Here is a 27,089-nt window from a genome sequence, read left to right as displayed (position 1 = left end):
AAAACACAACAGGGAACTCAGGGATCATTTCAACTTGCCAAATATAGTTGCTGAAACTTAAGCGCTGCAGATTGTGATGAGCAGGGCACGCAATACAAAGACAGCTAGAGGCCCTAGTAAAACAAGTCTGGAAAGAAAACCCTGATGGAAGACAACCTCCAGGAATGGAAAAATGGAAAAATGGGGATTGAGCTTCTACGGCCTCAAAAGATTTAAGAAGAAAAGGAATTTCTCAATTGGCCGTATAATTCTCCCTGCTCGTCCACCATGCAAGTCAAAAAATTTTGCTGCGTTGGTGTGCGGGAAGGGGGAGAAATTCACCGCAGGGACCAAACACCAGCCTCTCAACCGGAAAGCCCAAAAACACACACACACTCACACAATCACTCACTCAAACATACACAACAAGATCCTTTGTGGGGGCTGTAGGGACCTCCACTAAGGATTCTTGCTCCACAGAAAACCGGGAATCTTCACAGGATGGGCCTGTTAAAGACAGCCAGTGATCCGTGGAAACACTTTCACTCAATAAGCAATCACTCACCTGTGGATGGCTTCAATGTTCCGGGAGAAAAAAGGTTTGCTCCAAAAAAGCGTCGTCGGGGGGGTTCGGCAAGGGGACGAGGAAAACACACGTATACGTATTTCGGCTAAAAAGGAGCCCTCTTCAGCGTGCTGAAGGAAGAACCAAAGTCACTTACAACACGAGGCTGAAAGTGAAGGGGACGGGAGGACAAAAAAAAATATAACTAAGAATAAGAAGGGGGAGGGTTGAAGATGGAGGGGCTAGGGGGGAGGATGAAAACAGTATTGGGTGTTAAACGGAAGATGGGAACCTATGGCAAATAGGGTCCGAGGGGAACGGGGGAGGGGAGTGAAGTGATTGGCTAGTGGCGTACTGGGGTAAAGGAGGAGGGGGGAGGGGTTAAAGTGAAGGAGAGAGTAGGGAGAAGGGGGGGGAGGACTAAGGGAGGGTCCTTGTCCTCTTCCCCCCCCCTTCTCCCTGTGAAGATTCCCGGTTTTCTGTGGAGCAAGAATCCTTAGCGGAGGTCCCTACAGCCCCCACAAAGGATCTTGTTGTGTATGTTTGAGTGAATGATTGTGTGAGTGTGTGTGTTTTTTTGGGCTTTCCGGTTGAGAGGCTGGTGTTTGGTGCCTGCGGTGAATTTCTCCCCCTTCCCGCACACCAACGCAGCAAAATTTTTTGACTTGCAAGGTGGACGGGCAGGGAGAATTATACGGCCAATTGAGAAATTCCTTTTCTTCTCCAGGAAGACCGAAAAAAAGATGGAAGGATTAGATATTGATTAATATAGTGAATGGGAGTCGGCAAGGAGGAGGCAGAAGATATAAGAAATTGGAGTGCAGACAGTTGGCAAGGTGAAATACCATTCAGGGAATAAATGGCTATGGGAGAAAATAAGTAGTAGTACACCCAGTAATTGTCACCAACCCAGGGGTTTAACGTTGGAACCCCACCTTTTGTCTGTAAAAAAATGCAAGACACCCAAGTTTCAGGGCATCTATCACCTAAATGACGCAATTAATTTCAATGCAACAAACAGCATATGTAAGGGAATATATTTCTACTTTGGATCATTTATGTCAAAAAAATTTCCCCCATATTACTTCCTGTACTTATTTCTTCTAAATATGTACCCATTTTTTGAGTGTAAAATCAAGTTACCCAACTTTGCGCTCTATATATTCCTGTATTTTTTTATTCCAATAACTAGGAATTTTAATGTAAGAAATCCAGATCTATTATGAACTGATTTTAAAATAAAAATTGATTACATCACGAAAATTAACGGATTTATTTTTAACAATGCAACTAACATCTCTGTTAACTTTGAAACCAATTAGCCAATTGAAAATTTATCGCTGCTGTTGTTTGCTGTGGAATGTAAGCAATGCAAGTGCGTAGATCATGCACATTAAATGGCAGCAATATATTCAAAAGTGTTTGATTATTATTCTTTTTTTGCACTCTGGTTGTCGGTTTTGCTCTGCCTAGTGAGGAAGGCCAAAACAAAACAACAGAAAAGGGGAAGTATCTCAAAGCCGTGCGCAGTTGCCATATCGTTCAGTTTGATGCATTATACACTGGTAGTATATGAATCGCCCACTTGCTGCTTTGGCCGAGTCTGTGGCAAGCAACCATGCACCTCTTTTCTCCACCCTCTCCCATGACGGAGCTGCCGGAACAGGTGTAACAACATTTAGATAAATACATAGCGATATTGACTTTATTAGCACTATTTAATATAGGTGTTATCAATAATTGTAATTAAATTATCGTACATCATATGTCAGCACCAATCAAATTTCAATTGATCTATTAGTTTCAATGTTAGCAAGGATTTGCATTGTTTACAACAACTATTAATTTTTGTGGTATAAATAATTTTTTTCCTGCAAATTTTTAACAAAAGATATGGCATTCCTCTATCAAAATTCCATGTTACTGGATAGAAAACTGTGGGAATACCAGGTGCTCAAAGTTGGGAACTTGATAGTACACATAAAAAAAGGTATTATTTTTAGAAAAAATTAAATACAGGAAAAACCTTAGGTTGGATTTTTTGAAGTAAATTATTCAAGATAGAAATAAAATCTCTTTCGTATTTTTTTTTGCATTTAAATTGATAACCTCATTTAGATCATAGAGCCCCTCAAACTCAGGTATTTTGCTTTTTTTACACACAGTAGGTGGGTTCCTGTGAACGGATACATTTGCAAATGCACCAACAGCAACATCATCACTTCTTGCTCCTACAATTAGCTGATAAATAAAGACAAATTTAAATTTATAACGATTATCTCAAATTAAAGCCATTCTGTCTCACATAATCCATCATGATGGGAGCTAGCCAGTTCATATTGCATTTTGTTACTGTGGTAGACTACGAGCTTATCAAACAATACTGCATGTCTCGAAAAACATGCAGGCCTGTCAGATTCCTTTTTTTGATGTGGTGGTGCATATGTATGATAAATCATTTAACTCCTTGGTTCTATTTCATGCATGCATGCTTTCAGTCACCTTTAGTGGTCACCAGTAAGAGAGGATTCTCAGGAGCACTTTCAACTGCAGAATCCAGCATTTGGATTGGGTTGCTACTAAAAAGGCTGTATTGTATTACAATCAGGTATATTTGCAGCCTCCCTCCAAAGATGCCAATGGTGGATAGACACTCCTAGAAAAGGAGTTCTCTTTATGTCTATGGTTGGCAATTTCACTTACCATGTACCCTGCACTCTTAAACCTTTACATATCTCTGGTTGTAATCTCTGGAGTTCTCTGTCTTTACCTATAAAAATTCCCCTTCCATCATCATTTTCAAATTTCCAGTAAGCCCTTATATCCATTTTATTTATTATTTATCATGTCTTTACAAATAATCTAGAAAAAATTTCTCTAAATTTTCTCCATTACTCAATTTTACTGTAATATAATCATACTCTTATTTTTATTATTTGAGCAGAAATGGATGGATGCATTTGTTTTTGAAAAAAACCAGAGTATAAAGAAACTTCATGCCATCATTCAAATCTGCAAGTGTTTAACGGTCTGCCAATAGGGGACCAAACCAGTCCTCAGTAATGATACACCATTTGCTATGCAATTCACAATTTTTACATTTTATAAGCTTCTTAAAGCCATAAAATAATGATATTAGGTAATGAATGAAAACATTTGTTTTAAAATGATGACATAACTATACATAACCACTAAATAGAGTCTCATAGTACTTTATTTATAAAGGGAGGAGCTTAATTTCTCTTCAGGAGCTTGTTGGAGAATAAATATACTTGACTCTCTTGATGCATATGATTGGCACATGTTTCAACGGGAGTGGTTGCCAGCTTCCCCTGTTCTACTATTATCTTATAACGGCCCTCCTCTCTAAGCTTGGGAATGAGGTATGGATGATGGGTAAGAGTATTTTCAGTACTATTGGCAGAAGGACAACACAAAAGGGGCCCCACTCCATCATGTACAAGCTTCACTGATGTTGTCATTTGAGGAGCATTGTAAACGGTTCACAGAAATGTCTTATTATCGGAGAGTTCCATTCACTCCTGATATTTGTAACAGAATGAACTCCCGATTACCTCTGCACAAATTTTGAGAAGTTGATGGACAGAATTTCAACAATGTTAACATGAAATTGTCTTCTACAGAGAAGATTAATGCAACTTTAACATTTAATTAACCTAATGCCATTTTTTTCCTTCCTATTAGCAAATCAGGACATGCTCATGAAAACATTTGCGTCATCAAGTTTTATTCCTATTACAAATGAATTTCAATGAGACAAAATTCCCTTGGACTGCTGCAAATGAAATCATTGCTGGCTTACAGTGCATATCACAATGTAGATTGCCAGGGCAATTTTATCAATGCTCATGGTACTAGGTGTAAGGCCCCCATTGTTTATCAAGGATGGCAACACGCGGGAGAAAAGACTTTAATGAACCCACAACCAGTTGAGAGGCTCATGAAATACTTTTCTTCTTAAAACGAAATCACGGTCTTTCACAAAAAAATTCTTTCCATCTAACATTTTTAACTGTAACAGACACTCCCACTGAACACTGCAGATATTGTCCCAAAAAGTGCCATGGTAAGTGAAAGATGCATTTCAGACAGTATTATTTAAATGCTGTGCACCATAGGATTAGTTTACTGAGGCTATTTCACAGCTATCGACATAAATTAACCTTTATCATCCTTGCAGTCCTAAAGGGGACCACCTAATGACCCTCCAGACCAGGGGCGGATCCAGGATTTCTTTCTGGGGGGGGGCATAAGAAAGGCTGTATCCAGGATTTTGTTCTGGGGGGGGGGCACAAGAATAGCTCTTAATAGAAAAAGGACGCAATAATAATGGGACCATATTAAAAATCTTGCATATTTTTAAGGGTGTGGGGAGGGGTCCCCCATGCCCCCCTGGATCCACCTATGCTCCAGTCCCTTTTGTGATCAATGATACACACTTCATTTAAAATCGGCTTATAATGAGTTTCATCGCTCGAGAGTTAACTGGAGAGCCGCTTATATTTTAAACCAAGGCCATTAAACCTTGGCCGTATTGTGCAACTTAAATTGAATTATGAGTAAATGGATCAGCATTTTACCTTCTATCATGCAACTTATGACGCAAATGTTAAAGAAGACTCCACATAGAAATGCATATACATATGCCAGGCAAACCTGTTTTCATCATACAAAGGATATATGTTGATATCACAAAAGCTAAAATTATAAATCTTCCAACAAAGGTTTTACCATATATGAGAATAAAACTTACCAACATATTGGCTGTGGGCAGTTGGATGTGTTGCACAGGAATGAATATTTCATTTGGTTGGACTGAGCATGCTTCCTCTGAAGTGCCTACAATCGCATCACGAACGCAGTCCTTAGTTTCAGTAGAAGACCTCAAATTGTCATGAACTGCCCCCTGTCCTCCAATATTCTGAAAAGAGAGTAACACTGATAAACAACTCACCTACTTCAAAATCAACAATTAAGGAATGCTAATAATCTAGATGAAACAGGATTTTTGTAATTTTATCTATGCCATTAACCCATATATGCCCAATGAGTCGTTTTCGACCCACGGATATAAAAAATCCTAGTCCCTCTAATTTGAAGTATTTGTCTACATTGTTGTTATTTTTGTCTTACAGGAAAGCAAGTGATTCATTCCTGAAGTAATATTTCCAAGGATACATTTTCAAATCATTGTAATGTGGGCATAAAAAATTACTTCTCTTTACCGCGATTTTCGAATAACTTTGACGCACAACGTGACCAAAATTTTCAAGCTCAATCGAAATGACACGACATGCTACAATACTTTGTATACTCAATTTCATTATTCCGTATTCAATTACTAAATGTCATGTCTCCTGTGTCTGCCACGGGTCATGATATTGGCGTGGGTCGTTTTCGACCCACTGGGCAGAAAAGGCTAGTTTGTTGGGCAACACCAGACGTACTAGGTTGACCAGAATTTGAGCGTTCTCTCTGCTGAACTGCGATAAGATTCTTTTGGAGTGCATTAGTCCAAATAAATTTTGGCATGGCAAGGTTAGTATATAACTCCCAGAGGACATATTTTTATTTTATAAACATTTTTTTCTTGAGCTCATTGACTAATTTATATCTCTAATTTAGTCGCAAACAGCTGACTACAACAGAAATACTTCACAAGCTAGAAGAGTTGGATGAAAAAGGTGTAAAAGATGAAGTATATATTTACGTAACTCCTCCAGAAGATGGAAACGAAACATGTGAGGATTCCGGGGACGAAGAATGTAACGATCCTGATCGTCTTTGTGGCCGGCAGCTGCAAGTGGAAGGTGACTTCAACATTGACATTGAAGATGACCCTGGTGAAGTTGATGAGGAAATCAAATTCGTTGAGGAATCATCCCATTCTAAAAGGAGAAGGAAGTCAACCAAAACCCAAAACATAACACGGAGATGGGTCAGTTGTGATCTTACTACCCCTGTTTGTGATTCCTGGAGTACATGTTTTATACCTCCACTGACTTTATCCTCATCCAGTCACCCATTAGAGTTTTTCGAACTTTTTATTGATGACAACATCATTATGAAACTAGTTGAGTTTACAAACCAATATGCAGCAGCGAGGAATAGGCGTGTGCAGCTTTCCAAGGAAGATATGTATACATTTTTAGGCATATTGTTTTTGTCCGCATATAACTGGCTCCCAAGAAGAAGAATGTATTGGGAAGAAAAGGAAGATGTCTACAATTCACTGGTGTCTAGAAGTATGAGAAGAAACAAGTTTGAGGAAATATTTACGGACATCCATTGTGCAGATTATAGTGCATTAGACATATCCGATCGTCTCGTAAAATTGCATCCAGTCATTTGTGAACTGAACAAAAACTTTTGTAGATTTGCGCCTTTAGAAGAATCAATTTCTATCGATGAGGCTATGATTCCATACTTTGGAAGGCATGGATACAAACAGTTTATTCGGGGAAAGCCAGTGAGATTCGGTTACAAGGCCTGGGTACTGCATCCAATTTGATATCTACCAAGGGAAAGTAAAGGAAAAAAGGGTTTTCACTTCATCAAGAGGGCTCGGTGAATCTGTGGTGATGGGGTTTGCTGAAAACTTAAAAATAATTATCCACTGCTGAATTTCTCCCTGTATTTTGATAATTATTTCACTTCTGTGAATCTAATACACGAACTAACAAAATTTGGCTATGGTGGAATGGGAACCGCTAGAGTGAACCGAATTGATAACTGCCCCTTGCAGGATGTTTAAGTGTTTAAAAGAAATGAGAGAGGTAGATATGACTGCCGTGTATCTCGGGAGGACAATATCAGTTCAGTTAGGTGGATGGACAATAACGTTGTCACAATGCTATCTAATCAGTTTGGCGTCAAACCTCAGCAGAAGGCATCGAGATATTCAGCATCCGTAAAAGGAAGAATTGAAATTCCATAGCCCCACGTTATTGCCATGTACAATCGAAACATGAGTGGTTTAGACCAAATGGACAATAATATCTCTAATTACCGTATTGGCAGTCATGGGAAAAAGTGGTACACGCCTATATTTCTATGGATGATGGATGTATGCATGAGTAATGCATGGTGTCTCAGCAGGACTTATGGTATGAAACTGGAAAGTTTAGCTTTCAGAAGAGAAATTGTAATATCATTATTGAAGAAATATGGTACTTCACCACAACGAGCAGGACCAACAAGCAAGTTTGCACCTCCAGAGATAATCCGAACGAGTGGACCGCACCATATCATTCTCACAGATCAGCCAAGAAGAAGATGCGTTTTGTCGTAGTAAAACAGTAAAATCATGCCATAAATGTTGCACTCCTTTGCACGATAAGTGCTTTGAGGAGTACCATAAAAATATCTCTGACTGTTAAAACTTAGAAGGAAATAAACAATTATTTTATATGAATAGCATATTAAAATATTTTTATTTTATTTTAACAATTTTCCCAAAATAATGTAAGTTAATTAAAATTTCAATTAAAAACAAAACACAACAAATTGGAAATCATAAAGCAGTTGCACCTCAATAACTCTGAAGAGCCTATTGGAAAACGATCTAATAGCTAATATCCTAAATGTGCTCACCAATGCGCAGTGGGTCGAAAACGACCCATGTCATAATTTTTAAACAAATGCTTCAGGATTTTTTCAACATTTTTTCTGTTGTCCAGAGGAATAATAACTTCGAAAGAAGTAAATACAGTTAAATTTTCATGAAAAAAATAGTGGGCATAAATGGGTTAAATAAAAATTGAAACATGTCTGCAAATTAATCACCCATAAACTACATGGCTGTTAGAATCAACAATGGGCATGAAGATTCTAGGTGAAACTCAGGTCATACTATTATGGATTTATTACAGCGTCATTGGGGCCATGAGAAGGCCTTCAAATCACGCCATTCACAGCAAACTCATGTTACCTGGAATATCAAGGTCATGCAAAGTATCTTAACTCCCTTCTTTTAAAGTTACAAGCTAGTACATAAAATAGAAATTTAGGGTGACAATTTTCACAGGTAAATTACATTTATGTGTACATTCATGGGTTCATTTATTTGGACAATAACTAGAAAGGTGAAGTGGTGTAAGTGCGACCTCCCTCAAGAAGATCTCGAGGCAAAGATCTTTCCATTCTCGAGGCACGTGGCGGTCCTACAACATATTCCACATATTGTAATGGAACCAGAGCCGACTACATCAAAATATTTATCCCTTTAAATCTCATTCCACTCTCTTAGAAAATATACCCTTCAGTTCCTCTCGTAGTTGTTGTTGGTTGTGAGGACAGGTAGAACCACAGTTCCTTCAGAATCTACGTATCAGAGGTGCTAGGTAAGAACTACTTCTTGATTTCTGTTCTTCACGGATTAGTTTTCTCGGTTACTTTAAATTTTAGAACTAGGATCATTACATTTAGTTTAGATGGGGAGGTCACACATTGCCCACCATATCCAATCATTCTTTCCTTGCGAGGCTACGTGATTGTAGTAATAATATGTATTATTATTTTCTCCCTTTTCTTGACCTTATTTAATATTTATTATGGCATTTCCTGGGGTAAAGGTCATTTATACAAAAGTTAGCAGCCAACGTTTCGATTTATTTTCTTAAATCATCTTCAGGGCTCTAAACTTTGAAATATGTTCAAAATATGTACTATGTAATATATACGTTTGAACTCAAAATATGTTAAAAGTTTAGAGCCCTGAAGATGATTTAAGAAAAAAAATCGAAACGTTGGCTGCTAACTTTTGTATAAATGACCTATACTCCAGGAAATACCATATTAAAAAGTAATAATATGAGCAACAATTATTATTGCAAGGTGAAATGGTGCACAGTTATGTAAGAAAAACACAAAAGGGACTGCCTTACAGCAATGACGACTAAAAGAAGGCACTTGGCGAATTTATAATTGGAAGAATGGGGAGAAAATGTGCTAGTAGGAATAAGTATGGATTAGAGTTGTCTAAAAAAGTGGGTTTGGAAATGGTAGCTGATCATGCTCATAAAAATAGTATAAAATGCCTTTCTAAGATGACAAGCCTCCTGAAGATTGTTTTTTTGGTCTAATTTCATGGCACACATTTTCATTTAGGGTCATTCCATTTCAAATCAACCAGGCCATGACACCCATCAACTCGGATTTTCATAAAACTTACCATGGTCATAAATTTTGGTATGATTAGAAATTGTGTGCAATTATAGCCTCCAATTGTCATTTGTTAATGAAATATGAGCAATTGAAATTTGGGTGTGACCCCTAAAGTGCCGCAACGTGCAACACATGGTGATTTTTATTTTCATCCATAACTCCATTCCTGTGTGATGAAAAGCCATGATTTTTTTCCTAATGCTAATTGGCCCATAATGATCCCACTATTATCTTTAAATATTCACTGCATGAAGTAATTCAGCTGCAAAAAAATAAAGTTTACAAAAAAATCTCCCTTGCACTATTTTTCACTATCAGCATCCACAGGGAAAGGCCATGCGAGTACAGACTCCTGGTTTAGTTTAAAGTAATTACTAATACATGAGAAAAGATCCTGATGAAAAAAAATCGTGAGTCCGGCGTTCCTTTTAGAAAAAATGCTATGGTGGTTGGCGTAACATGGTGAAACTCCTTCATGATGCACAAAGGTTAAGAAATACTTAGCTGTTTCACAAAATAAAACAAAAAAAAAAATTTGTGAAACAGCTAAGTATTTTCTTAACCTTTGTGCACCTTTTAGTAAAAAAATGCTCGTTCATGTTCACAGGAAAAAATGGCTCTTATTCAAGGCACCTAGAAATTACACAATTTAGAGGACATATAAGCTAGTACTCATGATTAAACAATATTAGATCATGCATTACCTCACTATAGTGTATGCTACTGGTTCTTAGAGTAGGAAACACAAAGGCAATCATGTGAATGTACTCCCCCACTTACTGCTAATTTCGTGCTCTCAGAACTATTCCCATTAAGCTGTATCTTCTATGAGTAATGGGTAACTGAATAGTATGGCATAAAATGTAAAGCCAGAAGTGAGCCATCATAGAGTTTTCCAATTCCTGTCTACGTGAAGTTAATTAATTTCTCATTCATATGGTGCTGTCTTAGTGATATCCTGGTTGAATTTCAGACTAAGTAACTCATGTTAGTGTGACTGATAGCTAGGCTTACATTGTAACATCTCTTTTTCACATTGAGGTCTGTCATGCCATGTCAGAGATAGCATTGTGCAGTGTTGGCAAAGAACACTGTTCTGAATGTCACAAAAAGAACCCTAACTTTATTTCAAGGAACTACCAGAAGTGGACAGAGAATCAATTGCCCTGCTGTGCAATATTCCTATTTCATTACTGTTGACTTGTGTGATAATAATGAAGAAGCAGGAGCAATATCCACAATTTTAAATTTATTAGTACTACTGGTTTTGCTTTAGAGCATCATAGGTACCTGATGATGCTGTAAAGCGAAACCTGTTGTACCAATAAATTTAAAATCGTGTAAATTGCTCCTTCTTCTTCATTATGTCACGTTTCCACTCCATATTGCCTGAAACCTCAGACTATATTGATTGTGTGCTCTCATCATCTTCATTGCTACTTAAAGAAATGCGAGTGTTATCAGCTTAAATGCTGTACCCCTTTGCCATACATAAAGGTCCTGTGAGGACCATACCTCTAAAAAAAAGTCTGAGTCTATGAGAGCAGTGGGCATCCTGGTGAAGCCTGGAGAAAAATTTTGCTGTAGGTGTGACAAGAGGATTTCCAAAATTTGTAAAAGTGAAGTTGTTTCCAATGGTAGTGAGGAAAGCGAGAGAGAACTTACATCAGTTAAGTCTGTGGTGGAAAGTGAAAGAAAATAAGAAGAAGCCAATTGCAGCTTGGAGGCTTTAGACTGCTCTCCTTTGAAATTACATTCTGTGCCTTCTCACAGTAGACACTCATATGGAAAAGGAAAGATAACACAGGCTAACCATTACCTTGTTTCTAAAGTGTCTGGTGCATTGAAATCAGTGAATCCATCCCTGAAAAATAGAAGTAGTAATGAAGATGAGAGTGACAGTCAACTCATCAAGGGAAAGGCAGCCAACTTGGATGGCCTGCTGACTAAAATTAAGACTAATTGCCAACAGTTAGTTGGCAGGGTAAAATTCAAATGCTGACCCTGACCCCTTTATCTTAGTCTAGGAAAAGGATTATTAGTGAATTACATGTTTCAGACTACACTGTGAGACAGTCAAAAAAGTTACTTGATGAGAAGGGAATTCCTGCTATACCATCACCATGTGCTGGGAAACCACGTCTAAACTCCACAGAAGAGCTGGAGAAAAATTTTTACCAGCTTGACAAGAATCCTAGACAGATTCCTGGAGTCAAAGATAAAGTCAGTGTGAGTAAGAATGAGTAGGTATATGGAGAAGAGGTTGATTTTATATAACCTCAAGAAACTATATGTGCTCTTCAAAGAGCAATATCCACAAGAAAAAATTGGGTTCTCCAAATTTTGTTCACTTCAGCCAAAATGGTGTGTGATGGCTGGTGCTTCTAGGACTCATTCAGTTTGTGTTTGTGTCATACATCAAAATGTGAAACTGCTAATTAGTGCCTTGCAATTGAAGGAAACATAAGAAGTTGATCGCTATCATCATCTGTGACAAAAAGAATGCAGATTGTATGCTCAGAAAATGTTTTTACTATCCAGATCCTTCCAGGCTAAAGGGTATCATCATTTCTAAATTTTGTGAATATGACCCTTCTGATACAGTGAAATATAGGCAGTGGTTTTCCACGGATAGAACAGAACTTCAGTTGTATATATCATCCATTGATGAACTCTTGGACATTCTATGCCTCAAAATGAATAAACTGATACCACATTATTACGTCACCTAATAACAATCCTCGTTTTTTAAAATAAGAAAAGAAACTTTCAGTCATGAAAAGACAGTTATCGTAATGGATTTTAGTGAAAAATTTTCATTTTTAATTCAGGATGAAGTTCAAAAATATCAATGGACCAATCTATCATGCATCATACACCCTTGCTTGATTTACCAGAAGAAAGATGGTGCACTCACTACCTCATCTTATTGTTTCATATCTGATGATCTTAACTATAATGTGGCCTTGGTTATGGAAGTGCAGCGTCACCTGGTAAAATTTTTAAAGAGAACTTCGCCTATGATCCAAGAGGTTCAGTACTTCAAAGATGGATGTGCTGGGCAATATAAAAACTGCATGTCTTTTATAAATTTGTGCCATTATTATAATGACTATGGAATGAATGCAACCCGATCTATTTTTCCACAAGCCATGGAGAGTCCTCTTGTGATGGTATAGGTGGTACCATTAAACGAATGGCACAGCAAATAACAAACAGCACCGGGATGCATGAATTTTGTAGAGTTTATATGAAACACATCAAAATCCATTACGTTAAGTTTAGTGATGTGGCTTGGTCACGTAGTAAACTTCTTGAAAGATCCACCAAGGCAAAAACAATTCCAGGAACAAGAAATTTCTATCATTTTGTGCCTTTATCAGAATAGAAAAGTCGCTGCAAAGTTTACTGGCCTGGATGATGAGTACAGCGTTATATTTGATTTTTGTTCTGAAACAGTGGATTTCCCAGATAATTTGGCTGTTGGTTCATATGCAGTGTGTATTTATAGCAAGCAGTGGTACATTGGAGCAATGAAAGTTCTCAAGCATGAAGATGGTGATATTTCAGTTAAACTCATGACACCTAAAGGGCCCTCACCTTCATTCTCTTGGCCAGAGAGATATGATGTTCGCTGTGTGCCACAAGGACACTTATTGTGTGTGCTTAATTCTCATGCAACCACAAGCTCTAGGAGGTCATACTACATCTTGAGGGAGGAAGCGGACAACATTAAAAAAAATATTTAGACTTCGTGAAAAACAGTGAGACATCTTAGAATATGGTCAGCCAGTTAAAAAGAGAAGGCTCACCTTCAAATCAATTGGTAAGGTCGTTAATTTAATGTTACTCTTTTCGCCTAAATTTCCAATGATATAGAATGACTGAATGAAACATTGAAAATAAGCATTAGGGTGAAGTACCAGAGAAATTTCTCAATTCAAATGATTTGATAACGGTTCCCTTTGACATTTGATAATGTACATCCCTGTGATGTAAATACATCTGGATATGAAATGTATTTGGTCTTTGGACACACATTAAAAGATATGTAGAATGTAATAGTGTACAATAGATCATGCAATTTTTTTTAAATCCCTCTGCTCAAATAGTTCTGATAGCACGAAATTAGCAGTAAGTGGGGGAGTACATTCACATGATTGCCTTTGTGTTTCCTGCTCTAAGAACCAGTTGCATACACTATAGTGAGGTAATGCATGATCTAATATTGTTTAATCATGATTACTAGCTTATATGTCCTCTAAATTGTGTTTTTTTCTACGTGCCTTGAAAAAGAGCCATTTTTTCCTGTGAACATCGGGTATTTTTTTACTAAAAGGATCGCCGGACTCACAATTTTTTTAATCAGGATCTTTTCTCATATATTAGTGATTACTTTAAACTAAACCAGGAGTCTGTACTCGCATGGCCTTTCCCTGTGGATGCTGATAGTGAAAAATAGTGCAAGGGAGATTTTTTTGTAAACTTTATTTTTTTGCAGCTGAATTACTTCATGCAGTGAATATTCAAAGATAATAGTGGGATCATTATGGGCCAATTAGCATTAGGAAAAAAATCATGGCTTTTCATCACACAGGAATGGAGTTATGGATGAAAATAAAAATCACCATGTGTTGCACGTTGCGGCACTTTAGGGGTCACGCCCAAATTTCAATTGCTCATATTTCATTAACAAATGACAATTGGAGGCTAAAATTGCACACAATTTCTATTCATACCAAAATTTATGACCATGGTAAGTTTCATGAAATCCGAGTCGGTGGGTGTCATTTGGTCAAAATATTGGTTGATTTGACATGGAATGACCCTTCAAAAAACCTCAAAGGATAGAGTATGCAAGGAAAAAAATTCTGACCTTTTGTGATAAATGCTCAATTTGATTTGTTGCGAAAGACAATCCATGAATTGCACCAAAATAATAAACCGGAACGTATGAATAAAATCTGGACGAAACTTCATTTTCTACGTACCCAGGGAAGACAAGAGTTGTTGGCAAGAGTTGTTTTCCATCGACTCATACAATTAGTTTATTAGATCGTTTGAGCATCATTGTTAATGGCGGAAAGTGCAAATGAGATCAAAGCCCCTCCTTTGATAGTATTCGAAGGGAAATACGCTTGGGATAGTTGGTGCACTCCCAAAAATACAGGATTGTAGTGGAGATTGGATTCTGGCTATATTCAGGGGTAAAAAGTCAAATGCTCAATAAATCGGGAAAATTCTGGAGATCAATGAATCAGGTCATCATGTGCTTTCTGAAGGCATGTTGCGGGGCTGAAAAAACTTTCACCTATCCACAGAATGAGGGTTCAAGGGAAATAACTAGGGAAGCCATAAACATATTACCTAAGCTTTTGGTTGGCTGTTGAGGATAAGTTAACCATTTGCCTATCTTTCTCTGGTTAAAACCCAACTTAAAATGAAAAAATAATATCCAATGCTGAGTTCTCCTTCATTTTGCTTTTTCACACTGATAATGTGAGGTACATTATAGACTCAATTTTTTGTTCTTTTAAATCTAGTTTATATTCAGACATCTTGTCATATAAAAACTTGATGCTATTTTTATTATTATTAATTCAGCTTCTATACACATTAGCTATTTTTAATACACTTGTTAATGTATGCAATTCGAATACTGCAGGATCATTAGTAAAACAAATTTGACTAAAATTCCTTAGTGTACTACCTAATTAACCAGAAGATGCAAAAAAAAGCCACTTCCAATACCTTAAACAGGGTATTGGAAGTGGTAAGTGAATTTTTCAAGAACGGCCAGACATAAGTTAGTACCTTAAAAAGCAAAGGAAAGCTGAATATCCAGGCAAATCGCACTTACCCCATGTGCCATGTTATGTGGGAATATATTGCACATCAGCCAGGGGACGCAATTGCCCCATGCACGGGGAAAGTGCGATCCCTTGACAAGGCTCTAAGATATAAATTATAGAAATTACCACTTTACAGAGAGAGGAATGTAAATCTAATTTTCTTTTTTGGTTATTAATGGGCCATTCCATGAAAATAGGTAACTTTTGGAAATAAAAATATTTTTTTATATTTAACTTATTATGCCATGATTGTCTTCTCATAAGGTTATATTATGAGTATTTACTAAGAATTTTAGTCAAATATGTTTAAATATGTAGGTAACCTAGGTTCAAAGTCGTCTCTTCATCAGCTGTTCAAAAATTGCCATTTTCATAGGTTGTGTTGCCATATCAATGCTTGACTAAATGCTACTTTTATTTGTCTTGGTAATTATAATATCAAAATATAGTACAGTATAAGAGTTTCTATCACAAAATTATATTAATTTTGCGACAGTATAATGGTAAAATACAATGTTTAAAAATAGATTGTTTCTTTGTCCCGTACGTAACATAAAATAGATAAATTTATTTTTTCACCAAGTTTCTTGACAAACAGCTACTCAAAATACAATTTTCTAAACAGGTTTTGTGTCAAACTAAATGATTATGATGTTGTGAAAAAATAATTAAATTTAAACATACCCTAATGTTCAATTTCTTTCTGTCCCATATGTAACGTTATGTACGGGACACTACACAACATAATATGCAATATACATAAAAATAAATTCACTATGTCATATCATTACTAAATTTTGATAATATTTAATTCTAATACATAAAATGAAGCATTATTTACATTTAGGCCAGAAAAGTCTAGGCCTACGGTAATTTAAATTTAAAATTGTGCTCTGGGCACTCAGGGTTGGGGAGTTTGGCATCGGTTAATAGAAGGGCCAGGTATTACGTTTATGTAATGAAATGACAAAGTGGCAGAGGAGTAGGTGCTGTGGTTGAAAGTATGCATTGTAATAAACAGAAGAACAAGTAAAATTTTAGGTGCATAGAGGGCGGGTAGAGAAGGTTAGAAAAAGTACGGTGAATGAAATGGCAAAACATGACAGTTTAATTCCTGCGTTTCATTTGATTTTGTCACCTCAATAATCTCCGGTTCTTCATGACAAAAAGTGGGGACTTAATTTCTTTTGTCTAAGTGTGTGGTAGATCTCAGATGTGAAAAAACTGGCATAGTTGTTCTCGATTAGATGTTTGGTGATACTAGAATTTACAGTCGCTTTTAGCCAACACGTAATACATGTTTCAGTGCGTGAGTGATTATAGCATATGTTATTTTTGTGACTGATTACTACGAGGGAATCAAGGTCAGAAAATAATCAATGTGGACTACATGAAGTATTTTTATTTAACTAAGTTTACATAAGCACCACTGAGTAATGCCTGAAACTTTGAAGATAAGAAATTTAATGCTTTTTCAGAATTTAAATGGTGGAGGAAAAACCTTAGGCAACTGCTGCTGCTAGAGTAAATAAAATGCGTAGTAAACTAAATGCAAGTGATCATGATGGGTTCTTAAAAAAAAGTAAGAGGAAAAATTAATTAAGAAAAAAGCGGAGAGAAAATATTACCGACAAAGAAAAAGTATGAAAAGGAAAAAATGACAGTGAACAGCAGGCAAACTTAAGCTAAAATATCAAGCTCACATCAGTTCTCCTGAATGCAATTTTAGAGAACTGACTGAATGTTAAGAGTAGTGAGGATGAAAATGATGCTCTATTCAATCTACCAAGGATTTTGCATCAGAATCTTCAGTAGTTTGTTCAAAGACAAGTTTTATTGTATTGTTGTTCAATATTTGTTTGTTCAAGGCATATTATGCTGGAGAAGATTATATAAATGATACCATCATCAAAGTAAAGCCTTGAGACAATGTTCAAGCAGCACCAGATATCCTTAGCTTTCACATGATATGCAATACGAATGAAAGTGTTTCAGGGCAGAAACATTTTAAAGATATCAACTTGAATTTAGACCTGTTTGTTGAAGTGAAGACAGAATTCAGAGGTCAGTGGGTTCAATTTCTTTTGAGGCAAAATCACAGAAATTGTCTCAGAGAAGCAACTGTAAGTTACAGTCATGGTACCCAGTGGCGCAGCGAGGGGGAGGAGGTGTTTGGGGGATAAACACCCCCAAATCTAAATTAGTTAATTGGATTAATATTACTTATAGAAAAGTGTAAGGATTAATAAAATATCCCTCAGAAAGCTGTAAAACTCCCCATTTTGAACCATTTATCTTAAAAAATTTCTTAATTAATTATATTATAATTAAGCTAAGCAAATACAAGATAATTGATCTAGAAAATAATGCTTATAAACATATGATCTTCTTATATTGTAATTGGCTTAACAACATTTTCTGATAAATGTGTTTTTGACCATGTTAACTGACCATGTTAATTTTGACCATGTTCTGAAGTGTACAATGTCCCGTACGTAACACCCTTGTCCCGTACGTAACAAAAGGTAAAAAAATTGTAACTTAGTTGAAAATTTTTTGTTAATAATGTTAAACATATTTACTTGAAGCATCCTTTTTAAGGTATATGAAAAAAATAGCACAGCATTATGAAAATTCTAATTGAGCTGAAATATCATTTTTCATAACATGAGCCAAACAAGTGGTTGACCCAGCTTGTCCCGTAGGTAACAGGCACTTATTTTTTCTTGCAACAGTTACAACAAAATGCTAAAGCCAAAACTGTAGCTTGAAAAATAGCTTAGGTCTACACCTAACAATTTATAGCTGTTTCAATGAAACACAAAAAATATTAGGAGCAGAAATAATATTTTAAAGCTGTAAAAATTAGTACAAATGTCCCGTACGTAACGGTGGAATGGCCCTAATACATATATTTTACAACGAATCTCAGGATTTTAGCAAGCCTAAAAAAATGTCCTAAGGTAGTTAAGGTTGATATATGCTATCTAGGGGTAGCACTTACCCCACCATAATTACGTAAACAAAATATTGTATACCATAAAATAATTTGAATAAACGGTTTTTGTAAGCAAGCACTGCTCCGTCGATCATTGGCGAGATCCTTTCATATCATTTTATATTGCTAATTAACAAATTTAATGCTCCATTAACTTTTGTATCCTAATTAAAGTGCTTTTTAGTAAATTTTTCATTTCTAATTTGATTCAGACATAATCCTTCACACTATGCCCGTCGTGGCTTCATCAAATACACGATTAAGTTACTTTTTCACGTTACCTATTGTGTTAACCTGTTAAACCCACAAATACAAACATCCTACAAAAGTTTTCAATCTCGTCGATATGAACGTGAAACTATTAAGGCCTGGCTACACGGTAAACTAACACGAACAAGTTAGTATCTACTCACGTGAATGATATCACATTATTTGTAAGTCACACGACGCTTCCAATAAAAAAATAAGATGCACTTACCCTGGAGTAATTTCTACACGAACATTTTCTCAGTTCTGCGTCCGATTTATGACAAATATTTCTGAAATCATTTAATTCGATAAGCTTTTCCAAGCACAGTGCACACAAAGTAGCAGGCAGGCCATCTCCCACAGCAACCTAAGAAAGCAATGAAAACATATGCAAGAGATTTCAGGCTAGTGGAAAATAAGTTCATAGAACGGAATAAAACTAGAAATCAGGAAATCAATAAAATGCAAACCGTCACTTACTTTTAGGTCGACTAAATCATATAAGGCATCCTCGACAGTTATCTGGCTTGCCACAATTGAAGTGAATATGTTATAGTAATAATCATTTTTCTTCAAGCAAAGTCTGCACGGGGTACCCTCGGAATTCCTTCCTGAAGACTCCGAGATATCCCCAATGGTAATACTCATGCTTTCACTGCAATATCTCATTCAACATGGAAATCAGTTCACTCCTTGAACAAATCATCCACAGAGCACTCGGTGATTTCCAAATTCCTACGATATTACGGTCATTTCCATGACGTGCACCAATGCAAAAACATTAGACTTATCTAGGAAAAGGGCGTAATAAGCTGACATTTAACTACGATCTCAAAAAGAAATCACATTGCAGCAGAGTAAACAGCAAATATTTCACAAGTATTTCAAGGTGATCAAAGACGCCGTACCTAGTAACTGACCAGGCAAGCGAGATTTAGGTCAGATACCGGACTTTAGTTGTGTATTGCACCGCTAGAGAATAACCTATGCAACAGGCCTACAATCGAAAAATGAGGTATTTTCAACGATTAGTGGTATAATATAGGGATTTATTGATAAATTTAATTGATAGATAATTTTTAACGATTAATGTTACATCACAGAAAGATTAAAATCATTTTTCAGGTTTAAAGATCGTAAACGGAATATGACCGTGAGCAAGCCGAAGTTGAGTTTAAATTCCGTTTCTGGCCAAATGATTGGATAATTATTAACCAAAAACAATTTTATTACAATAAATTAAAAAAATGATGAATTTCAATGTATTTTCTATTTATTTTATCAAATGGAAAGAAAATGGTCTTCAAACGCAGATGTGTGGCCTGCTCTATAGGTGTGCTCTAAGCGGATAATACGGTAACTAAAAAACATCGATTCTATACGAAGTTTTGATGACATTGTCTTATATTAACAAGTAGTAATGTGGGTCAACCTTTATTGTGGATTTATTGTCCACGGATTTGTAATCGTGTAAAAAAGTTGTTGAAAATATTCTCAGTCCTTGCTATTGGGGTCTGATATATCTTTCAGGTGGTTCATTATTTGTTTGCTTTTATGTTCCTTTCGTCGAGCATTCTTAAGTATTTTATTTTCACACATACTCGTATTGAATGCAGTTTCCTTGCGGGATTTTGTGATGTTGGTTAATGCTGAGTGGATGATTTCTTTGACGAGAGATCTGTTTTAAATAGTGATTGATGTTTTGAAGCGAAAACATGAGTCATGCCAGTGGGATTTTCTCGGATTCTTCTGGAAGGAGTTCAGAGATTGACCATTGCAGACTTTGTATGAAGAATCATGAATATTACTACAACATATTCTCTTCGAGTGTAGCATGCAAAATAACTGTGAAGGATGCCCTACATGATTTAATCGGTTTACATGTAAGCTATACATTATATGTTATCCATTTTCTTTACAATGCTGCTTACTTCATTTTGTTTTCCGAGATAATTCCAAAATCTGTTAATGTATAACTTGTTTATTAACATCTCAGATTGCTGTGGGAGATGGCCTGCCCACTACCATGTGTCCACTGTGTTTGAAGAAACTGACGGAATTCAGTGTTTTCAAAAAGAATTGTTTAGAATCAAACGCAGTTCTGAGAAAAAAATTGATAAAAAATTACTGCAGGGTGAGTACTTTTCTTTTTTTCTCATTCGAAGACTGATGTAGTATAAATGTTGCAGAGTTAAAAATTGACACTCTTCGGTTTTTGTCTACAACAGCAGGAATGTAGTGAGAAAATGTTTGCGGACTAAAGTAGTTACAGCATAAACATATAAGGATTAACTCAATATGGTAATAGATTAATAGCTTGGTGATACAATTGGAGAAATATGTAGTGTTTTATAGCTGACGTTGGCTATTATATCGAATATTAACAAAAAAGTCACTTCAATTAACGATCAGAAGATAGCGTACCTTTTGTTAATTTACAATAACAGGGGCCTTAAAAGGTCCTCAAACATGGTTTACGGAAAAGTGTTACTGATCCAATTTCCCAAAAACGGTTTTTCCCCACCTGTGAATCCTTTGCAAGGTCCAATTAATGTTGCAGTTGGTTTTTCATTGGCAAATAATGAAGGCATTTTGTCTTCAGGCAAAACTACCCCCATGAAAAAATTGTATAACCCTATTTCAAAATTTTATACAATCTTATACATTGCCATGGTAATGTATAAGATTGTATAAAACTTTGAAACAGGTTTATACAATTTTTTCATAGGGGTAAGTGTGTGCTAAACAATGATATCCAGGAAAGTATAGCATTCAAATTCACTATTTATCCACTCAAAAAGAAAAAATCTACCCACTTGGCTGTACTGCACTACCTTTTTAAGTATTTGATTAGGTAATTGGAGCATGTTAAAGTGAACAAACAGATCCCTGACGATTTGCTGCTTAAGAATGAAGTGACAGAGACCTGGAAATTGTTTGTGTCGTAAGATAAATTCACATAAGCACGTAAACATATTATCTCATGAGGCTAAGCTTATTTATAATTAAAAGCACCTTTGCGAGGTTTCGGATATTGGTTGTTTATTTTCAAGGCATTTCATGGTGGGTACAAAGAATGTATGAAAAGCAAAGTATTAGAAATTAATTTAAGTGCGCAAAAATTATCCTAGAAAATATATTCATCCACTGATGTAAAATTAAGCAGCAATTAGGATTTTTGACCTGATATATCTTATCTGTGACTGTTAACTCTATTTTTATGTCAAAATTTCCAATATTTGAATATTGTATTTATATTTGCATCAACTTTGATTTATTAGATCACAACATATATGGGTAAAACCATTTCTGTTGGTGCCTTTATGAAAATTATTTGTATTTGTGGAAAAAAAACTGTTTCTTTGAATAATCTTTCAGATAAACTCTATTCTGTTTTAAAAAGTGCAATATAAAATTATGGCATTTAAAATTTGAAAGTTTCCCTTTACTTTTGTGGTTAACAATTTTATATTTAATTTTATTACCTTAGTATAAATAAGTAAAAACGTTATCTGTGTTGGGAAACACATTTTTAGGTACTGAGACATAGGCTGATCAAGGGGGGGCACATGCCCCCCAGACCCTGAAAAATATGCAAGAAATTTAATACGGTCCCATTGTCATTGCGTTCGTTTTGTATTACGAGGTATCCTTGTGCCCCCCTAGAACAAAATCCTGGATACTGCCTTGCTTGTGAGAAATCCTGGATACTGCCTAGAAAGAAATCCTGGATCCGCCCCTGTACTAAGATGGTCATCCCACATAAGTCTTCAAAATCGTGGCAAATATATGGTATGCAGAAGGTTACCCAGTAATTACACCTGGTCAGATTCTCCAACTCTATCTCAGCTGACGTTTCTTTGTTCGAATTTTCCAGGAGCCGTATTATGTATCTCCAAACCGATCAGTGTGGCACCGATTGTCGAGTGGTGCATCACACCAACTCCCGGTAAGCAGTCGTACTATTCTGTGTGCACCCAAGTGGTACAGCACAGAGAAGAAAAGGAGAGATCATCGGTAGCCATATGGACACCACAAATGTATTGGAATGGCCACCAAGTAGGGGGTTTCATGAATTCCCCCGTGCACATTGTATGTTTTATTTTGTTTTTCCCTCATCAGCAAATAAATATGAGGTTTGCCACAATGTTTAGTCTTTCTCAACCTTTGAATGGGCCACTTTAATTCCCTGTATCATCAATTAATGATTACTTTAATATAAATATGAGATATTGTTATTGATATATGATAAAGTAAAAATGAGGTCTACCACCATTTTATGACTTTCTCTCATTTATGATATCACCTTCACTCACTTGGAATATGCTTTATTTCACTCTATCATAATTTATATACTCCCTTCTCACAAGAAAAGAAAAAGATACATAAAGATAATTAGAAATAGAATGGAGAAAGAGATAAATTGTGACAAACCTCTTTAATGACTCTGTGATGAGGGGAAAATGAAATTAAATGCACAATTCGCATGGGGGAATTCATGAAACACTAGTGGGTGGCCATAGAGACACCTTTTTGGTGTTGGTACGGCTATAGATGATCTCCTGTTTTCACGTCGGTGCTGCACCGACCGGGTTCAAACAGAATTGCAAGACTGCTTACCGTGAGTTGGCATGAAATCCCACCCAACGAATTGGTGCCACACGGATCAGTTTAGAGATACATAATATGGTCCATGACCTGGTAGAATTTCAGAGTAACGTTCCACAAATCTCTACACTTGGAAAACCTGTGATAACTCTTCATATAATGTGCATGCCTTGCAAGTTTATTGCATTCTTAATTTTTTGAGGCTATTGACTTAAATAAGGTGTAGTAGTGTATGTTCAAGGTTTTTAAAGTTCTATAATCTATTTCGAGTTCTATTTCTTAAAACCTTTTTTTAAATTTGTTTTGATAACATTTTCTGTAGTAATTGAGTGATATGTTGAATGGGATACTGATTTAATTTGTGGATCAATATAATTCTATGAGGTAAAAGTGTGGTGACAGAAATATTTTCTAAGTACACATAGGAATGATATATTTTTTTTGCTCATATTTTTCTAGTGTCTTTGAGTTTATGCATATAACTGTGGTGAAAAACTTTTTCACATAACTGTAGAGTTAAAGATTTTGTTTGCTATGGGTATTTATTTTGTATTTTAATGGTTGATTGATTAATAATTTAAAAATCTGGGTGATTAGGTAATAAGGTTTTGTCCATCCTTATATAGAAACGGAGCTATATATCCAAATTTCTTATGGGTGATGTGTAAAGGGAAGGAAGTTTTACATCGTCAGATGCAATTTTTCTACATCATTGTGGCAGAACTTTAACCACTACCGTATTCCAAAATACGGTAATGGTTAAAGTGTTTATATTTTGAGGTTGTGTATGTATGAAGACATTTTTCAATGTATTCATATGGGTGCGACTGCAGATCTGTCAGACCATGTACCATCAGACACTCTATTCACCCAATGGTAGAAATGAAGCTATATATCCTACGGTAGATCCACAGAGAAAAAAATCATTCGCCTTGACCCGGATTCGAACCCGGATCCCTCGATTTCCGGTCGAGTGCTTTAGCCAGTTAAGCTACCGAGGCGTCATTTTCCCTTGTGGATATTTTCGGACACTACCGGACAAGATGTTGCTAGACTGCTGAGCATATAATGCCACAAGCAGTCCAAATCGTGCGCACTGCGCCACAGCCGGAGAGAAGGCCCGGACATAGAACACAAAGAGGTGTTCGCTCTACACTAGTTTAAAGTATAGCTGTGGTGATAACTTTTATGGGAGTCACCCACAAAATCCTGCCCGCGGAAATCGGGAGATCCGGGTTCGAATCCCGGTCAAGGCGAATGATTTTTTTCTCTATGGATCTTTCGCACGATAGTGCATTGTGGGTGACTCCCGTAAAAGTTATCACCGCGGCTAGTCCCGGTATACTTTAAACTATATATCCTAATTTCTTATGGATGATGTGTAAAAGGAAGGAAATTGTCCATCGCTAGCTGCAGTTTTTCCCCATCACTGTGGCAGTGTTTGAACACTGTATTTGTTAGAGTGATCATCTTTTGAGGCTGTGCATTAATGAAGCCATTTTTCAATGTATTAATGTGGGTGCACCTGCTAATATGTCAGACCATGTACCATCAAATGAAACAAGTTATAATCGGACAGTGCAATGCCTGGAGAATTTGCAGGGATCGTTTGGCTTTTGCAAATACAAAACTCCAAATACAAAGCAAACTCTTCTTAAGTTTTCCATTCGTCTTCTTCAAGCAATGCCTCCAATTAAGTTTCGTTGAAGGTTTTTGGTCTTCCTTCAAATGGACTGTTGTCATCATTAGAAATACGGTGTTTAAAGCAGTGATACCAACCATTTAACAATGTTTCTTTTAGAGCAGCATCTCGGTTAACTTAATGGGACTCTTGATGCACTTTATCCCTTGTTTTCTTTGAATGGAAGAAGGAAATCATTTCCTCCTACAAATGATGGATAATTGGCTCAAACTTAGAAATTTTCTCACAACGCGAGGTATCTGTTAGTGAGATAAATTCATCATGGCTGTTGATACATTATGCTCAGCATCCATTTTTTTATGCTTTAGTGCATCCCATGTATGTGTTTTTAAGGAGATTTGTTTTTGTCACCGTTACCTTGTCTGCAGAGTTTTGAAGGAGGAGGGGCAGCTGATGAGGAGTCGGGGCCTTCTATGGGGACTAAGGACTGCATTCAAGATGTGATTGAAAACAATTCACAGGCCACATGCTCAGCCCAAACAACTGAAATATACATTCCTGTTCCAGACTGTCTACTGCCCAGGGATGACAAATTGGTGAGTTTTATTCTTATGCTCAGTGAAACCTGATTTGAACCACCTTCAGTTGTACAAATTTCTTGATTGTTTGAAGAAAGAGGGTGTGTCTGTCATTAAGTATTTTTTATGGGAAGTCACCCACCATTATGCAACCGTCAGTTGTTGCACTGGTCCAGTTGTAACCTATGAGGCAAAGAGCCATACCACACAAATATTTTTTCATGCAAGTCAATATCAGTTGTACAACACTTCTTATTGTCGAAAAAAATGTCCTGCGGGGTAGCCATTGGTAGTGGCTAAAACTAGGTTGTGTCAATCATGATTGCCCTCTTATTTGTTCAAGCCATCTTCCTCCTTTAATTCTTCTAAGGAATTAGCATAAATTGTTGTGGCACATCTTTATAAGCCTAGGCAAAGAAAAGATGAACACAATTCAATGTACACTGGAACCTCGATCTATTGTTTCCGCTGTTATGCCCCTACTGTAAGTGACCATAACTCTCATTCAATGTGCTCTTGGTCATCTAGCTCCCTATCCCTATTTTGACATCAATATTCTAGAGTTTGATCTGTGAGCTGCAAGAATCTCACAAGTGTATTTTGCCCAGCTGGAGTGGTATCAATTAAAAGAGGAGTTTTCATTATCGAATGAGGTTGCTAATGTTTTGCTTTTGGTGAGTGATGCCCATTATCCTCTCCCAGTTACATATAAAAGGTGAGAACGAAGATCAGCTCAGTGAAGAGAATTATTCCATGCTGTACACATCAGATCCAGCTGGAATTTCAAGTTGTTTGTCAGACCCATTGGCCACTGATGACCTGGTGAGTGTACTTTTGCCTTGTGTAATTTAATTTTTCTACTGCACAATGTCATTCCATTATGGATTATTCTTAACCCCTCTCAGCAGAAACGTACAGCATTTTGCCTCTGCTGTTCTGTCATGAACAACTACAGCAGAGGTTTCACGAATGAATTATTTAAAATGAAAGACTCATTGTGATGAACAGACTTGGTGTATTTTGCCACACTGACTGCTCAACTCGGCTCACTTAGCTACTGAGCTCTCTGTAATCACATTTTGCCTCACCTGTTCAATCATGAATAAGTACAGAAGAACTTGAATGTTAGAATCATTTAAATTAAATGTAATGAACTGATTTGGTGTATTTTGCCAAATTGACCTCTCAACTTTGCTCACTGAGCAAGTAAGCTCTCTCAGCAGTCATTTGTTATGTGATCATACAAACACAGTTTTCACTTCTGTACACCACAGAACAGAATGAGGTTGAGGAATTGAGAGTTAAACAGAGTACTATTGACTTAGGTACACTGAAACAGATTGACCATGGCATCATGATGTAGCTGCTAGCCAGATTCAACTATGTGACTCTCATTCCTTATGAGATATTGATGTTCACAGGAATAAAATTG

At 36.5% G+C, this 27,089-nt stretch overlaps 1 protein-coding gene across 1 annotated transcript in view; it reads right to left on the bottom strand.

Annotated features, from left to right (window-relative positions):
• LOC124172075 (zinc finger protein 211-like) overlaps positions 1 to 19,339 on the bottom strand; it is a 44,511-nt gene extending 25,172 nt beyond the window's left edge. Inside the window, exons 1-3 of the mRNA XM_046551482.1 lie at positions 19,310 to 19,339; positions 19,059 to 19,196; positions 5,319 to 5,486 (exon numbers count right to left, since the gene is read on the bottom strand). Of these exons, the coding sequence (XP_046407438.1) occupies positions 5,319 to 5,324 (6 nt within the window). The 5' untranslated portion in view covers positions 5,325 to 5,486; positions 19,059 to 19,196; positions 19,310 to 19,339. The remainder of the gene's footprint in view (positions 1 to 5,318; positions 5,487 to 19,058; positions 19,197 to 19,309) is intronic.
• Between the last annotated feature and the right edge of the window lie 7,750 nt (positions 19,340 to 27,089).

Source organism: Ischnura elegans (assembly GCF_921293095.1).
Source record: "Ischnura elegans chromosome 13 unlocalized genomic scaffold, ioIscEleg1.1 SUPER_13_unloc_1, whole genome shotgun sequence".
Taxonomy (NCBI): domain Eukaryota; kingdom Metazoa; phylum Arthropoda; class Insecta; order Odonata; family Coenagrionidae; genus Ischnura; species Ischnura elegans.
This window is presented reverse-complemented; position numbering and strand designations above follow the sequence as displayed.